Source organism: Aythya fuligula, chromosome 4, assembly GCF_009819795.1.
Source record: "Aythya fuligula isolate bAytFul2 chromosome 4, bAytFul2.pri, whole genome shotgun sequence".
In the NCBI taxonomy this organism is placed as follows: domain Eukaryota; kingdom Metazoa; phylum Chordata; class Aves; order Anseriformes; family Anatidae; genus Aythya; species Aythya fuligula.
The window spans coordinates 6,941,480-6,958,877 of record NC_045562.1 but is presented as its reverse complement, the minus strand read 5'-3'; the positions used below and the strand labels follow the sequence as shown (position 1 = coordinate 6,958,877).

Below are 17,398 nucleotides of genomic sequence, written 5' to 3'. Positions count from 1 at the left end.
ATAACAGATTTTGTGCTCTGTTCTGTAGCTGAGGTGTCGCAGAATGCCCTGCAGAGAAGAGTGGAGAAGGGATTTTGACAGGACAAAACAGCAACCCCCTCTTCACCTTGTGGATGTCAGCTAAAGCTTTTAAGAGCAAGCAATGGTTTCAAAGTTGGTGGAAAGTTGAAGAAGTTGCCTTCATGCACTTAAAAATAAGCCACTTGGTCATGGGCTCTGTACTGTTTCCTTCCTGCTTATGAACAGCTCTCTACTTCTCAGGGCAGTTGCAAAATTACAGCAGCTTTTCTCTGCTAATGTTTTCATCAAAAGACTGGTTACAAGCTCTTCCCTTCTACTTATCCCATTAACTACTCCTTTTCTTCAGTTGTCTATGTATTTAGCTGAAATACATCAGTTGTTCAAATTTCCCAGCTGATAAAAGTTCCAGTAATTTTCCCAAATTCAGTGGGATGTGCTTGCAAGTCCCTGAATGCTTTCCTGCTGAAGTCATGTGTCCTTTCACAAGGTTGCAGCATCTTGCTACTGTGTATAACACAAAGCTTCAGGTAAAGGAGCTAAACACTGTGTGGTAGAAATATATCTACAGTAAAACTTCTAATTTGTCTTAACTGCCAGTTCAAAGTTTAGCAAGCTCTTAAGTGAGCAATTATAATATAAAAAATAGATCTCGCAGTGGGGTATTCATAATTGGTTGTTTTGACAATGGTACCCACAGTTGTCATTGACTTTTGCTAGAGTTGGTAAGAAAAAGATCACTTCACCTTTAGGAAGCGACTCGGGAGGCATTTAAATGGCCACTTGTGCCTCTTCAGAATGAGGGCAAAAGGAAAGACCAGGAGCTTTCACTCATTTCTTCGGAGGTCATTAACCTTACTATACTTCTGAGGTAAATATGGGCTTAGGGAAGGATTTTCTGAGAGATCAGGTCTAAAAATGTCGCCTTTGCTTCGCGGGTGGCAAAGCCATTAGCTTATACAGAGCAAAGATTGTCTGCTGGTACCACAGCTGCCTGCAGAAATGGACATTGAAGTGATGCAGAGGTAGCTAAAGGGAACAGCAGCCACGGGGGCTGTTTTGCAAGGGAGGGATCATATCAGGGGCTGCCTAAAAAGACTTTGCAAAGCAGTGTGTTAAAAGCTGTTTGAAATCAGTGGTGCTCATTAAGATCATCTGATGGCTCTCACAGTAACTTGTAACAAGTCAGAGGTGTCCTAATCCTAGCTGATCTACTTACCTAAAGAAAGCAAACAATTCACAGCTGTCTATCTCGAACATGAAGATACTCCCATGTGATAATTAAATTAAAGGGAATCTAAAAGCCCAGGACAAATAGACAGTCTCATACCTGCTTTCCCCATAAATTTCTGCTGGTTGTGTGGCTCCCTCCCTCCCCACCATATGGGATATATGATGCCGACTTCATTAGTACCCAGCCTAGGCTGGAGGTGGGATAGCATCGTGCCCAAAAGGAAGCCCAAAGCAGAGACCTACCTTTGGTCCTCACCCACCTCTAGGTGCAGACAGCTTTTTGCTTTTAGTGCATCTGTACAGCAGCATGCCCCAGAAGCTATGCTCCTGCTCTGCTAATGTGCATTTTATCTAGAAAACGCTCACACAGCCACCCTACTGTATGAGGCTTGTGTAGTTCAGATTTCTTGCACAAGAATTCATGTAGTTATGTTACCGGAGGTGAACTGTGTTCAATTCCATATCAAGTCCACAGCTGAAGAAGCCTGGTCATAGCACAAACTACATATTTAGCAATGCAAAATATTTCAGGCAGCCAATTTTACTCTTTATTAGGAGTATACCGATAGTGGTAGAAATGCAATTTTTTTCCAGAGCTGCAATTCCTGTTAAAATTGCCTTTTTCCATCACTTTTTGCCCTGCTAAAAGACATTCAATTCCAGGGTCAGTTATTTGTTTGTTTAAAGATAGTAAAACCATATTTGTTATAGACCCTGATTTCACCATAGCATTGAAATGTCTTTGTAACAGTGGATGTTCATTTTGGGAATGAAATCAGGAGATAGGTTACAGTAATTGTGCAATCACAATACAATTTATATTACTTCTTCTCTATAGGCTTGGGTCTTTTGATGGCAGTCTTGTCCATTGTACCCAGTGTAAGCATGAAATAGAAATTCATACTCTGAGAGGAAGCAGTTTGAATTACTCTGTAAATAGAATTTTCCTTTTATGCTGGTTTTTGAAGCAGTAAAGATAGAAAAGATAAAATTATTAATTATAACTGTTAGTAGATTTCTCAGGTTTCATTAACATGGAGTGGAAATTCTCCTTCGAGTATGCTTTTTATCCTCTGGTAAGGCTCTTTTTGCTGATTCTATTTGACCTTTTAGAATCTGCTAACAAGATGCATGCTATTGGTTAGAGTTCACATTATTTGCTTGTTTTAAAAATTACTTATTGACATCTATTTCATTGCTGGATATCTCAAAAAAAAAAAAAAAAAAAAAAAGAAAAAGTATTAAGATATCAGACATTTGTGGATGTTCTTTGATAAAAAGCTTGCATTTGGACTTTTTTTTAAGAGAATCCTGTGTAATATGCAATAGTACAGTTAGCTTGGATGTTGTTGTCCAAGCCTTAAAATTACTTCCACATTCATTTACTGCTGGGGTGATGTCTCCGTAAGTCAGTGTATATTTACGATCATTGTCACGTTTTGTTTTGTTTTCCTGAAGATGGTGAAGTAGAGACAAGAGTAAGAAGTCAAATGGCTGCACCTTAGGATACCATTCCTAATTCTTCTAGTGGCGTCAAGTCCAGCCTATGGAACTTCAGTCAAAATGTTGAGCAGTCAGGATCGAAGACGTTGTGCAGCAAATATTTCACTGAAGAACCTTAGCTGCTATTACAGTTTTAAGATTGCTTATTATAATTCTTTAACTTAGCAGGAGAACTCAAAGTATTGTAAAGCAGGCTGCAAATATGAACTAGTATAAGCTCAAACACATACCCTTGTTGATAAAAGCTCAGTCTGCCAAGACTCCTAAAATAAGCGACTTGATTTACACAAATGCTGTGCATTTACAGTTTCTTGCTTGCCTGATGGAAATAAAAGTCAGGCAACACTCAATTTAAAAATCAATTTAGGTTTGTTAATGTGGCTTTCATCTAAAATATGTTGTGTCAAAACAATATTGGTATGGAGCAGCGATGGAATATTCTTCATCCAAAAAGCAGTCAAGAATTTGTCCTAACAATTTTTCTGTTCAGTCATAACTTCATTATGCCTGCTGCAAGAACTGAATGCAAGTTCCTTGAATCCTTGTATCTAATGATGAGGTGGGATTTTATTCCTTTTCCATGTTAACATTCTGCAGGAGCAAAAAGGAGAGAGGCAGGGGGAAAGGTAACTAAATTCACCACTGCTCTGCCAAATTTTAATACGGGGAGTACGTAAAAATCAGAAGGTTTGTTTAAAACAAGATGAAGTGGCAACTAAGAGACTTCCAGAAGGAATCAGAACTCTTATTAAATTTTTCTTCCAGCAAATGAAGGCCTGAAAATATGCTGCATAATCTGTAGGACAACTGATAGCTGGGATGTAAAGGAGAACTCAAGAAAAATAACTGCAAGTTAAAATAGAGAGAAATAAAATGAAATATTTGCATCAGTGTTTGTTTTAGAAGGATCTGTACAGATTCTCAAACTGTAGTCCTGGCTGGGAGACGCGTGAAACGGGACTGTCAAGTTGAAAGAGTCATGAAGTTGTAGCAAAAAAGGGCAGGACTAGGAATGATCAGGGCTAGCTGGTATTCATGAAGAGCTCTGAGGGAATTTAAGAACAAGGTAGTGGGATTTCTAACAGCACTATGCAATTTTTCAGTTCTGCAGTACTAAAAAGGTATAAATATGATACCAAAACCCAATTTCTCTAGGTAGGGACCTGACCTCGAGAACTGCAAGCAGGTTAATGGGTTATCTCCACCAGACAAATTAATAAACTGTAATAAGATATTAAATCTGTAACGTGGAGTCTAACTAGGTGACTTGTAAGAATCTGCAAACCTCATCAGGTCAGTAATTGTTTGAACTTAAACTTAGCTACTGGTACGAAGTATTCAGGGTAGCAGAGGAAAGGGCTGATTGGGAAATACCTGGGAAAGGCCTTCTGGGATTTAGTAATTATGCAATAAAATGACAGATGATATTTAGTGTAGGTAAAAACAAAGTGCTGCAAGTGGAAAAAGGAGTCCTGTGTTGTCATACAAAATGAAAGGCTTTAGGCAGGCTGTTAGCACTCCGGAGTGAGACCACGCAGTTCCATGATAACGCCAACTTGTTGCTAGGCAGCGGATCAAAAAGCAAATGAAATTAGGAATTATTAGAAAAGGAATAGAGAACAAAACAGAGGACATAATTAGGACAATGCCTAAATTACATGGTTCACCTACAAGTTGAGCATCACGTGCAATTCTTCTCCCATCATCTCAGAATAGTTATATTAAAGCTGGAAAAGGTTCAGGAAAGAACAGTGAGGGTGATGGAGCTGATTTTCCATAAGGCACAATCAAGTAGACTGGAGCTGTTTAAGAACTAAATGCTGGGAATGAGTAAGTCATTAAAAGTGCAGACGGGGCAGATAGAGATGGAGAATAAAATGAACTGGGGGCCTATCAACTGAACTGAGCAGGAGCCAGGTGTAAAACAGAGCAGAGGATGCACCTCATGCAGTGAGTATTAAAGACGCTGCCAAAAAGACCCTGAGGGTGCAAGAAGTTGATGGTGCCCTGGGGCAGTCTGGATGCATACTTGGAAAAGAGACACTGTGTGCTGATGTGTAGGCAAATCACAACACAACAAACCACAGGCGATTAGAAAGCAGAGTAGGAAGGCAGAGGGAAATGCTATTTATACTTGGTTTCTCATTTTTCTATGTGTAACTTGCAGGTATGATACAGGTCTAAGTGCTGGAATTATAATCTTACCTTTGTTTAGCTTTGTCCCAGTTCTCCAAGGTGAAAAGTACAACCTGCGATCCAAATAAATATTGTGCTATTTCAGAGAAATTGTAGAAACCTTTATCAGATGCATCTGGCTTTTAACACTGATTTTTCATTAAGGTGATAAGCAAATTTTTGCAAGTCTTTGGCAGTCATGTAAATTTTCAGAAATGTAGTATGAAAGTATAGCATCATAAACGTATCAATTTCAAATTTCTCAGATTAAAAACATTTCTAAAGCATTATATAATACACACCTATGTAAAAGCATGTCTTGGCTGTAGAATTTTCTTTCTGGAAGGAAACATTTCTCAATGGAACTAAAGTGCTTTAAAATCCCTCTTAAAAAAAGAAAAAGTGAGAGATTTCTTAGTTATGCTAAAAGGTCCATTATTGAAATATATATGTGATTTGTAAAACTTTTGCTTGGAGAAATTGTTCTTTCAGGGACAGTTCTGTACTGGTAGCTTGATAACTGTGATTCAGTAGTGCTAATATTCAAAAGACTTTTATTAAAATAAAAAAAATGTGGCAGATACTTCATAAGAGCGGGACTGTTCTTTATGGAAACTTTGTTTTTTTTTATACAGATAGCCATTTGGAAGAATTTCCCACTCTCCTTCACTGTGCAGCCAGATTTGGATTAAAGAACCTTGCAGCTCTTCTACTCAAGTGCCCAGAGGCCACGTGGGCTTGTAGGATAGCCAACACACACGGAGATGATCCGGCAAGTCTTGCTGAGAAGCATGGACACAAGGAACTAAGAAAATTAATCAAAGAATTGTCAGTAAGTTCATATGCTTTTTCATATGCCATCAATAAGCAGGGCACCGTGATGTTTTTACTACTCAGTAACATACTGTCTCCTCTTGTGAAGCCTACTGCATCACGGTTCTTCTGTCTTAAAATATTACTGTGATCTTGCTGTCTCAGACAGGTCAAGATGGGGTTCCACCACTTTGTCTGCACTGTTTTAATGGAGTGTGTTTTAAGTGTTTCTGTGTTGCTTGACTTTAGGCATGTAATGGAAGAAGAGTGAAAAAGAAATACCTCACATGGCCTAGCTAGGTCTGTGCTTTCAGCTCTTACCAGTAGTTATATTGTAAATGGTCTACCCCAACCATCTGGTGTTGGAGATAAAGACTTCAAAAATGATTTCCTGAACTCATCATTGTCTTGCTTCAGCATTTGACAAAGAGAGTGCTTGCCCTGCCTTGGCTGTCCACTCCATTGTGAAGGAAGATGAAATTTTCCTACCCTTTGTTAGATGGACTAAATCTTTCTTCAGATGGCTATGCAGGAGGGGAGGTTGGGCAGTCGTTGCCCTTCCACATGAAAGATAGTAACAGAGAAATGCTGTCCATTCTAGCAAGCAAGCTATTGCCAGTAAAATGTAACAGAATTGGTAGTATAAAAAGTAATATACTGTAGGGACACTTGAGAGCTTTAACCTATTTTAAGTCCTTGCTGTGATAACTATAATATGAGGTGATAAGCCTTGCCCCAGAGGTTTTAAAGCCTAGAGCACAAATCAGGTAAATTGTATATCAGGACAGGATGTGAAGGTTGGCTATGTTGTGTAGGCATGGTGCCGTTTTGCTGATGGCGTGATTATTTTTTTTGTGTTGGATTCCATGTTCATGGACAAGCGTTCACAGCAGTCGCTGAAGAGAAGGAATGGAAAGAGTGAGAAAGCCAGAAGGTTCATTTGGTCGTTATCAGTCATCTTGATGTAACCGTGGATAGACACAAGACCGAAGATGGGTTTGAAGAAATATAAGATAATAGTTATGTAGGGCAGGATTTTTAACACAACTGATGAAGAAAGTGCAAGAACCATAAGGGTGATTTAAAATAGGAAAAGATAGAGTAAAGAATGAAAACTGACTGTCGTTAATTATTAAAATAGTAGAGTAAGGATTGATTCATTTTTTTTTTTTTACTTGATACAGCTGGCATCTAATGTAAAGGTGAAGGAAAGCCATTGGGAAATCTGAATGAAAGTTTCTTGTGGTCAGTGCTGAATCTTAAAGGTGACCTTAGGAATGCTTTAAGAGCTGATCTTATTAAAATGAGTTCAGGGGAAAAAAATGCAGCCCCTACTGCCTGAAAGTAAGGCATTTTGGCAGCGGCCGAGATGCTGAATGAGAATGTTTTATTTACATTTTTGTTGTTGTTAAACAGCTATTGATACAGGCTTAAAAAAGCTGGGGGAGGGAAAATATCTACAAAGCAAGAAGTTCATATCTAGTGGAGAACATGAACTGGTGTCTTTCAGAATTGACAGGGAATAGTTCCCTATGCTTACAGGGCAATGGATCTGATCTCAGAAGCACTGCAGAGCTTTTTCTGCTGGTAATGCAGAAGAGTATTGTACTACAGACATGATGTGTTTACCTCCGTTCTCGATACCATAGCTAAGATCAAATTCATCTAAAGAAAATGTGATCTTCCTTACCATTCAGCATAAAGCTGTCCATGAAACCAGACAAAAGCAGACAAAATTCATGGATTAACATGTTAGTAATTTTGCATTTAACAACTTCTAATTGCTGTAGTTGCCTGACAGTCAACCTTGCACTGGTCAGAGAGCCCCTGCGAGTAGCAGTGTGATGTACAAGGTCAGGTCCTCTGGGTTTTGGAGCTTACCAGTGTGCTTGGAAGAGAATAGAACTGCCAGATGGCCTCTTTCTAAGTTCATATGCCCCCAGCACATGCTGTATGTAAAGGATTAGTAAAACTAGGCAGAACATGAATAAGTTGATACCTATCTCTCTGTGAGATACCTGTTTCTTTGCTAAGGCAGTCATGTTGGTCAGAGAGTTGAGCACTGATAAATTAACCGTGGAAACCATGGTTAGCTATGGTTAATCAGTCATGGTTAACGATGATGGTTAATTCTGTCGGACATCTATTTGTTTATGCTAAAATTGTAGAAATATTCCCTCCTGCATTTCAGACGTGTGTCTTTGTTGTGCACCCCACACAGGACTGGAGGCTCCAAAAAATGAATCCTTCCCCTTTTCTCCTGAGAAATGCACTCATATTTGACATAATGGTATAGTTTGGGGTGACTGTAAGAGAAAGTACAAGCACGTATGGTACAGACAGACTACAAGTGATACACATTGAGAGACTGCATTGTGCTACGTGAGTCTTTTTGTATTTCAGTAGGTTTCGTCAGCGATGGAAGGCAGTGTTTGTGAGGGTGATGGATTTCACTAAATTTTCCTAACTAAATTTTAAATTTTAAAATTTAAATTTTTTAAAATTTAATTTTTTCCTACCAGGATATGTGCATATCTCAGATTAACTTCTCATTTGTAGTTGGGTAGTTAACTGTCTTAATGATTCCTTGGTATAAAGCTATCAATCTATAGCGTGGATTTTTAAGGGTAAATCTGATTTTATACGATGTAATCTTTCACTGAAGTGGTCTCTACATGGTATGTATCAGCTATTGTTTACATACAAGTTATTGATAATACTTCTTGGCTTGTGAGGACTCCTTTCAAAAGTCTGAATGCTTGTTCCAGGACTGAACTGTAACCAACTCTGCTACCATCATAAGAATGAGACATCTGGCTAGGATAAGTAGTGTACCTCCAATTTTCAGCTGATTCAAAGGGCATGGCTTACTAATGCAACACAAATAAAAATTGGAGCATTCTTCAAGCCTGCCAAATGTGTAATATGGTATTTTAGAAATGTTAGCTCCAACCCCAGGAAGAAAAATGGCTTATTTGTGTCGCCTGTAATAGTGCACTTAAGAACAAAAACACTTACTGTACTTCTGTAATTGATGGGAATGTGGAAAAGAAATATTTGTGTGGCTCTGAGCCAAGCAGAATTTAGTTTAACCACGATCCAGGAACTTCCCGTTACAGTTGGAGCATTGAAATTGCTCATTATTACAACAGAAGTACTTTTGTGCTTGCCGTACCTCTCACTGTTCTCAAATTGGTACCTGTGTTTTGCCTTTCCTTTAAGGAACAGCCTCAAAAATATTCACAGTAATCCATCACTTCCATCTTGAAGAGTTCCAGAAAAATGAGTGTATTAAACGTATGTTCAATTTGTCCCAAAACCTGGAAAGTGCCTTTCATGCCCCTTTGTGCTGGAGAGCCCTCTGGGGAGTGAGAATTTCCTGAGGTGGTCAGGGAGAGGAGGCAGCAGAAGGAGAAGGGGCGACACCACGGCTGCAATTTCTGCCTTCCAACCCGGGGCTTTTTTTTTTCCCCCCCTGTGCTCGGGGCTCTGCTGGCCAAAGCGAGCCGTAGGACCTAATTTTCACGCTGGTTCATCTATGGCACAAGTGCCCTGCTGTTGTTTAAAGGAAAAAACCTCCTTTCTGGAGCTGGATACTACTGGCGTTGATGCGGGGAGTGTTCCAGCCACAGAAGGCAGATGTGGAGGGCTCGGTGGGCACGCCAGGAGCTGATCTCCTCAGCTGTGTGAAAACAAAGCACGAGGGAAGGCTCACACAGCACATAGCCTGCTTCTGTTGTTACAGCTGTATGGAAGGGGGAGTTGGGAAGAGATTTTCACCTTTTAGTACCACGGTTACATACACCATTACATGCTAAAGTGTCGCACCCTTTAATACGCCGTATAAATGCATGTTCCCACAACCAGCAGTGTCTGCCTTGTCTCTCACACTCCTGCATTTCAAAAGCTCGTTGAAAATATCTCCCTTGCGTGAAGGGAACATTGCAAGGCTCGATCCGTTTGTGTTACAGGTACTAAACTGATGGAGCCAGCCCTGAAACAATCTGGTTAATGGGGATTATGATAAAGCTGAGTTTCAGACATACCGGTAGTTTATTAAGCAGATTGTATTTTTCCTGCATTTTAGCACAAAGCCGCTTAAATGGACACTCATTTCCAATTCCAAGGCACGTTTCATTCGCGTTTAGATGGAGTTCAATTCTCTCTTCTGTAATATAAAGGAGGAATATTGCTTAACATTCTGCGATAACATCCAGAGTTGCCGCTTTGTCTTGTGATTTTCATCCTCAATAGAACCAAGTACTTGAATGTTTGCCGTAATTACTTTTGGGTTGGATCGCATAAATCAAGCGTGTGAATTTAAAACTAGTAAGAGCCATTCGGTAGCAACGCTGGCAGGAGTCCTCACCTCAGAGTATCTGAAGAGGAGAAACGATGAACCTTTTGAGCTTAGTTGCTCCAGCCGGTGGCTCAAACTCCACTAAGAATGGCTGCAGTCCTTTTGCTTCCCATTAGCTATAGGCTAAAGCACGGCTGCAGTCAGGTGCTACGTACCTGTGACAGGTAAGTACCTTGGTAAGCCAGAGCAGTCTGCTCAGATATCGGGGCCCTCCTTCAGATGTTTGTCTGCTGGGCGTGCTCTGTCTCTGAAAGCTGTTTTGACACCAGGTTGCTGTTCTGGTTACCAGCTGTGGTCTTTTTAAGCCTGCATAAAAGTTCTGCCCACGGAAAATAAGGAAATCTCTTAAATGAAGCTCTTATCCAGCACACAAAGGAAGACTTCAAAAAAGAGAGGAGAGAAAATTTCCAGGCATTAAGTGACCAATGAGGGGAGTATATTCAATTTGTGACCTAACTGCTTAAAACTGGAGGTCGCACTGATAGCCAGTCTAGGCATTGAAGCTTCGCAATGGGCGTAATTCCTTGTTCCAGCACTTCGGTGCTAATTTCTCCCTTCCTCTGCTGTGCTACTGAATGGGTCAGTCAGGAAGGTTACTGTGTGCCACTTGGAGTATACCTCACCATTTCTAAGAAAAATACAATTCAGAAAGCGTTTTATCGCTTGTTATTGCAAATAACTTCTGATTGTTGGCTTTGGCCTTTAAAGCAGATTCCTAGGGGTGACGTGAATGTTATTTAAATACAAAAATTGAAATGGTTGTTTCATGTTCCACCACACAGTCAAGAGAGCACAAATTCATTTTGAGTTTTAAAATACCTTCTAAAATTTCTGAATTGCCTAAAATTTGAGGCAGAAAATACAGGTTTGTTTTTAACCTGCCCAAGACCAAAGTGTCCAAGTGGCACTGGCCAGGCCTGTGACAATCCATATCTAAACAACGGACAGGTGGAAAAGTCGTCGTCTTGCCACTAACAAAACCCTGTCTGGGTTTCTTGTTTAATATAATTTTCTACGTCTGCCAGCTTTAGGCACCTCTTAGGAGCCCAAAACCTCTTTTTGCAAATAAAATAGGCATTTAATTCTGCAGATTTTAGTGAAATTCCTGTGAATTTAGGTAGATTGGGGCAGTGCCTCAGAACCCATTCTGTTGAAGAAGCCTGTTGGATAAGCATTGTGTTGGGAAAAGTCTTCCTGAAATGACAAGCTGGATTTTTATAAAACTTTGTGAGCTTAAAGGATGGGCAGGTGTGTAGGCTGGCAAATAATTCATCGATGTACATTTCACCCCTCTCACGCCTGTCTTTTTGAAGTAAATGGTTGGACCAGAATCCAGATTTCCTTCAAATACCTTCAACTTGGTAAAAGAGAAAATTGTCTACAAAAATGCTGCATTGGGGAACTTGAGGGCAGTTTTTTCCTCAGCTGTTTTAGGCAGAAAGAATCTTCCCTGGCATCAGAGCTGCCATCTCCAAATGGCAATGACTCTTTAGATGGCAGGTACTCCTTCGACAAGGATTCCCATACTTGATAGCAAATTCTAGCAGCTCATCAGGAATGAGCTTTTACAGACAAAGAACTTCTGCTCTTACAGCAATGTTTGGCTTTGTGTTTCTGGAAATGGCTGAATGAGAAGGCAGAGCTCCCCAGCACGAAACTATCACGTTTTCAAATCTGGTTGCAATCTCTTCCCGAGCTATTAACGTTCTGCTGGGCAAGGACCACATGTAGCAAGATGAAGTGGATATATATTAAGGAACCTTAAATGAAATGAATGCGATTGCTCTCAGTATTTGTTTAATTACTTTAAATGCTGCTGTAGTGTTGCACTGGGCCGTTGCTCATTACTTTCAAATAGCTGGAAGAGGATGCAAGAGAGAAGGGGATTAATCTGGTTTCTAAAACTTGTGCTAATCCACTGGTAATTCCTCTGTGAAGCCTGCTGGGATAATGTTCTTTCAATAGTATTTTAATGTTCGGAAACGTTGGCTACATGCGTCCTTTGATATGCTGGAAGTTACTTAACTGAGAAGAATAACTGAATATATTCTTTGATATGTTTTAGTGACTGGATATTCACAAACGCTTGGCAGTGAAATTGAATTCGTAAACTTCTGGAGGAATTTGAGCTGAGGAGTCTATGAACTTCTGCCAGCTGATAGGCAGATGACATCCTATGATTTCAGTCAGATGTTTGTTCACAGGGACCTCTTTTTTTTTTTCCCTAAAATTGCTTGTGGAGAAGCTTTGTATTGTCAGTGCTTGGAGTCGTATGGGATGTGGCTGGGGGTATTATTTTACTAGATGTCAAGGTTTCCTTTTCACATAGTCTCAGAGGGACATGAGCTCTGTAATAACAGCTTGCTGGCACACACTGCCTTCTGCGGTCAGAGTTGACGATTTGTGTTTTAGTGAAGAGAAAAAAGGTACTGACAACATGGAAAAGCTTCGCTTTAAGGAGAAAAAGCTCAATTTCTTTTTTTTTTTCTTTTTTAAAAAAAGACATTAAACTAAACACGTTTTTAAGGTTTCCGTGTAGACTTCCATTCAGGCTAGAACCTTGCACCTTAACGGGGATCAAGTCTTCTGTCGTAACTGGAGAGAATGATAAAAGAGTTGGAAGCCTTCTAGATGAGATGCTTACTGAATTTTTTGTATAATTTAAAATTAACTAGGACGGTTTTTCCAAAGAATTACCTGGTATTTTGTCTAATCTTCTGATATTTGGCAGTCATAACAGTGGCAGAGTGGAAGTCAGTTGTTTGCAAGTCAGTGATTCAAAAAGCCTTCACAATTTTTAAGGGAAACTTGAATACTAATGGAATTACTAGGCAAAATGCTTATGAATTGGAAACAGGAAAAATTAAAAAGGATTCTGTAACAACCCTTCTGTTCTTAAATGTATTTATGACTGCAAAACCAAGGGATCGCTAGAGTCCTACTGATTGTTTTGTGACAAGGCAACATCAGCAAAGATGCTTAGCTAGGGGTTTTTGTTATGTTGTTGCTCGGGGGGTTTGTTTGTTTTTTCAGAAGTAGTTTCTAGGCTGAAAAGAGTCACCCCAATCATTCATCTGCATTATTAGGCTCTGAATTTGCTTGAACATGCGAAAAAGGTTTAGACAAATTTGTTAAAGAAAAATACAAGTACAGTGTTTTACAGAAATAAGAGAAAACAAAACTGACCATGTTATGTTGTCATAGAAATCAGTGGCATGCTATGCCAAACCTGTCCTCCGTGTCTTTTAAGAAGGATGCAAATAAATATGTTTTGGTAGAGACTGTACTAGCCTGAGGAGGTTGTTAGAAGGTAGATGGTAAAGATGCACAGAATAATGACTGTTTTCCAAGTAAACAAGCCACTTCTGCTTAACCTCTGTCATAAGAGAACAAGCAAATTTGACATGAAATGCTGTTCACTGTGAGATGTAATTTCTCTGTTCAGATGGTTAAGATACTACTGAAGCCACAAGCAGAGGAAGGATTTAAAAGGCCAGACGTTTCAGTGGATGTTGAGAAGGTTTTGTCCCTGTATGTAATTCTTTGTTTCCATTGTGAGAGCAAGAATCCTCTACCAGAGGTTTACAACCAGTTGCAGGAGTTAAAGGAGAACCTTTCCCAGGAAGGAGCTGCTCCATAGTTGTCCATTAGAACAATTGTTCCCTGCACCTTTCTTGTGCTGTTCTAAAAACTATTATTACATGAGCATGTTCTTTCTTCCTACTATTTCTTCTTCAAATACAGGCGTCTCAGACACCCTTACAATGCAAAGGAAAAGGTGAAATGATTTCAACTCATCTGCTAACTCCAGGTTTACTAACCAAGGAAGGAGTGCTGGGGCACACCAGTGTAAAGACCAGAAGCAAGTTTAGGGTGTTGCCTCTGCTGGATGAAGTAATTTGAAGGTATGTGTTGAGCTGTCAAAAAGCAAATACACTTTGAGATAGTGTATGATCTCAGTGAGAATGTCTGGAGTATGCCCTACGGCTGCCTCCCAGTGATCTGGGAAGGAGTCAAACATCTGTCACCTCCTACAAGTTGGTGAGCAGGAAGCAAACATATCAATGTCAGCTTTCTGCAGCCCCTCAGAAGGGGAAAACCAGAAACAAAGAGCGCGCAAAGAGCAAAACCGTGGTAAGGGGGGTTTCAGTTTTGTGAAGGAAAAATAGAAGAGGAAGGCAGCTGTTAGTTATTGTGGTAATATAGTCTGTGTGCCAGGAATAGCTACCTTTTGAATGATATTATGAGGTCTGAAGGGAGATTTTTGGTCTCAAAACCCAAAGAAAAACTGGGGGGAGAAGGAAGAATTAATGAATAAAGTTAGGTATGAGACTTGCCATGTCCTTAGCAGTCTGAAGTTCAGAGCTCTGCACAGCTCTAATAGTGACTTACGAGACTTTCCTACAGCTGTAATTTATTGCTTAATTAGAAAAATTGTCTTTAGGCTCTACATCAATAGAATGACCACTGGGGAAAGGCATTTCTCAAAGCTACCAAGCCCATTATATAAAACTGCTTTAAAAAATCCATTCCTGCCCTGCATATTGCTGGTTCTGTTTAACACAGCCATGCAAATCTCCATTTATAATTCTGAGGAGTCTGCACAGAAGGCACGCTCGTTGTTTTGCCTTCTCTTCCCACCCACATATATTGTTCTACAATAAATGATTCAGTATTTCATTACCCAGACTCTAGGGTACCTAGCAGTATTCATTTGCTTTTCTTCTATCTGGTACAAACTTAAAACTGGTTTCTGGGTTCCCATACTCTACCAAACTCCAACGGGGATGCAGCAATTGACATATATGTTTGCTTTCCTGGTGAAAATCAATATGTTAAAAGATTCCTTTAATAATGCATGCTTAATAACCATTGCAGTCATTATACTGCTGTCTGTAACAGGCATAGGCAGCCTTCCTCAACCCCATGAGCTAAATGCCAACATCTTTGTGTCTGATAGCAGCAGCGTATGCATATCAGAGGTCTGGCAGTTTTTCCTCAGGCAGCAGAAGTTAGCGGCTCTCTGCAGCTCTTCCTGCAAGCGCGAGGCATGTAACTGGATCTCAGCGCTCCCTGATGGTGCCAGTCGTATGATATTACTTACTCCTGAGGTTTTGGGTTATTCATCTGCTCCTGTATGGTCACAGGGGTGATCTGGGAACCGTCCTTTAAATATTAGAGAATTGCTTAAGACCTGTGGTTGGCCACCTGTGGCCTTCTGAATTCCAGCTGAGTACATCTGCTCTTAATAAATGCCTCTTGCCAGAAAGCCTCCTGCCACGTGGAAGACGCTAGCAAGCTCCTTTCAGGTTGCATAGCAAAACCCAGAAATCCGTATCTGTACCAGACATGGAAGCAATATAATTGTACATGTGATTCCTAACAGGATCACTTAAAAGAGCTTTGAAAGTTTGATTTTAATGAGATATATTTTAAGGAAACTGCTGCCAGTTGATAGCGTTGTACTGTCTTATGTAAATGGGTCAAAGAATTGAACAAAAGTTTCCATGGAGACTGAGTATAACTCCAAGGTGCTTTTCAAATTAATTAAAGCCTTGTTTTGCAAGGGGAAGAGGTTAAAGGTGACAAAAGCTAGTGCTGGTATATAGATCTGCAGGAAACTGGCCAAGCTGGTCCTAGGGACACCTATCATCACTGACAACATAGCCAGTAGAATTATAGCAGACAAAAAGTAGTGATTTGAACAGATTTCTTTCTTTCTCCAGAAAAGTTAAACGAGAGAGACCTAGGTGCAGGCCTGAGCTAGCTATGAGCACACAGAACAAGAAGAAAAACTTCTGGAAATATCCAAAAACAAGATCACTTCAGAATTCTGAAAGCAAACATGATTGAGCTTGTTAGTGAGAACTGCTCGCCTCCTTCTTTTTCCAGATTACTAAATAAAGCATAACTTGGTATTTTAATGTTCTTGTTCTCTGCACCCATTAAGTGCGCTCATGTAATACAAGACGAAGGATGTTACTTCTCACTAGTTTTTTAGTAAATGAAATGACTAAGAAGCAAAAAATGGTGAGCAAACACACAGTTCTTTGGACTGTGTTGTGTTTCGCTATGGCTAGTGAAATACAAAGTTTAGTTAAAACTTAGGTACTCTGAAACAGGCTTCATGCAGATACATGACTGAATAATTACTGAAGAATGAATAATGCACAGGGCTAGAAGCAAAAAGCAGCCCATTTTTCATGCAACACAACTAGGAGTTGTTAGAAGACTTAGTATGGGTGAAATTCTTCAGAAAAGTGGTCAAGATCAGAATAGGGTTTTAACTCTGTCTGCAAAGAGTGGGTGCCAACAGAAAGGACATGGTGGAAGTGCATGTGTAGAAGCTTAAAGCAACCTTGGAAGACTGCAGAACTGTTAAAATATCCATTCCACGGAGCAGGGTATAAATGAACAAGATGAAACCTTTATCAGAGCTGAAGTTTTAACCCACCTACCTAAAAAAAAGTCAAAAGATTTAGAATAGAAGACTATTCAGGGATTTTGAATTCTTTGGAATGGGGAACTTGTTCTTAGGGATTTTTTTTCTCATCTGGCTATTTCCAGCAGTAACTGGAGATCACCAGGAATGAAAATACACGTTGCACAAGGTATGCTGATTTAAGTAGAGCCAAAGAAGCTAAAGATGGTCACTGGAGTGTCTGAAGTTCAGAGGTACTATGACTGGCTATAAAACTAAGTTATACTTACTGTGTGGCACCATGCCCTCATAAACATATTGCAAAATTTGGCGTTTCTGGCTTAAGAAATGTGGCCACTAGCAAAACTGCCACTATACCAAGAAAATGAGGATTTAGTAGGATTTCTAACATTTTGAAAGATTATTATCCTGTTGAGAAGTTTTGTATTAAATGAAGTGCGTCATACAGTGCTTTTCTGCTGTTGCCTAAGTCCAGGAGGCCTCGAGGGAAGGCTAGCAATAGGTTCGCTGTCTGAGCATTGTACATGGCAGTCAGGTTATAAAGGACAAATTGAAAAATATATATATTGGTTTTGGTGAAAGTGACCTTTGTGAACTGCTGCGAAAAGAGCCGCAGAGGGTTTGTGGAAAGTAACAATGACAATAGCACGAAACAACAGAGGCTGCATATTCCCAATTATCACTATAACGAAAAGATTTTCTGCTGTAAAGTTGGTATTTTTTCTGTTTCCCTTAACGAGATGAGACTGGAAACTTTTAAACTGTTTTGGGTGAATATATTACAAAGCAAAGATAGGAATGCATTTAAGAACAGAAAAATCCATGGCGGGGGAGGCAGGAACATTTTCTATTTG

The 17,398-nt window shown here is 39.8% G+C and overlaps 1 protein-coding gene across 1 annotated transcript in view; it reads left to right on the top strand.

Moving 5' to 3' along the window:
* The window catches only part of BANK1 (B cell scaffold protein with ankyrin repeats 1), a 133,555-nt gene that overhangs the window by 52,848 nt on the left and 63,309 nt on the right, over positions 1-17,398 (top strand). Inside the window, exon 8 of the mRNA XM_032186184.1 lies at positions 5,565-5,761. Coding sequence (XP_032042075.1) covers positions 5,565-5,761 — 197 coding nt within the window. The remainder of the gene's footprint in view (positions 1-5,564; positions 5,762-17,398) is intronic.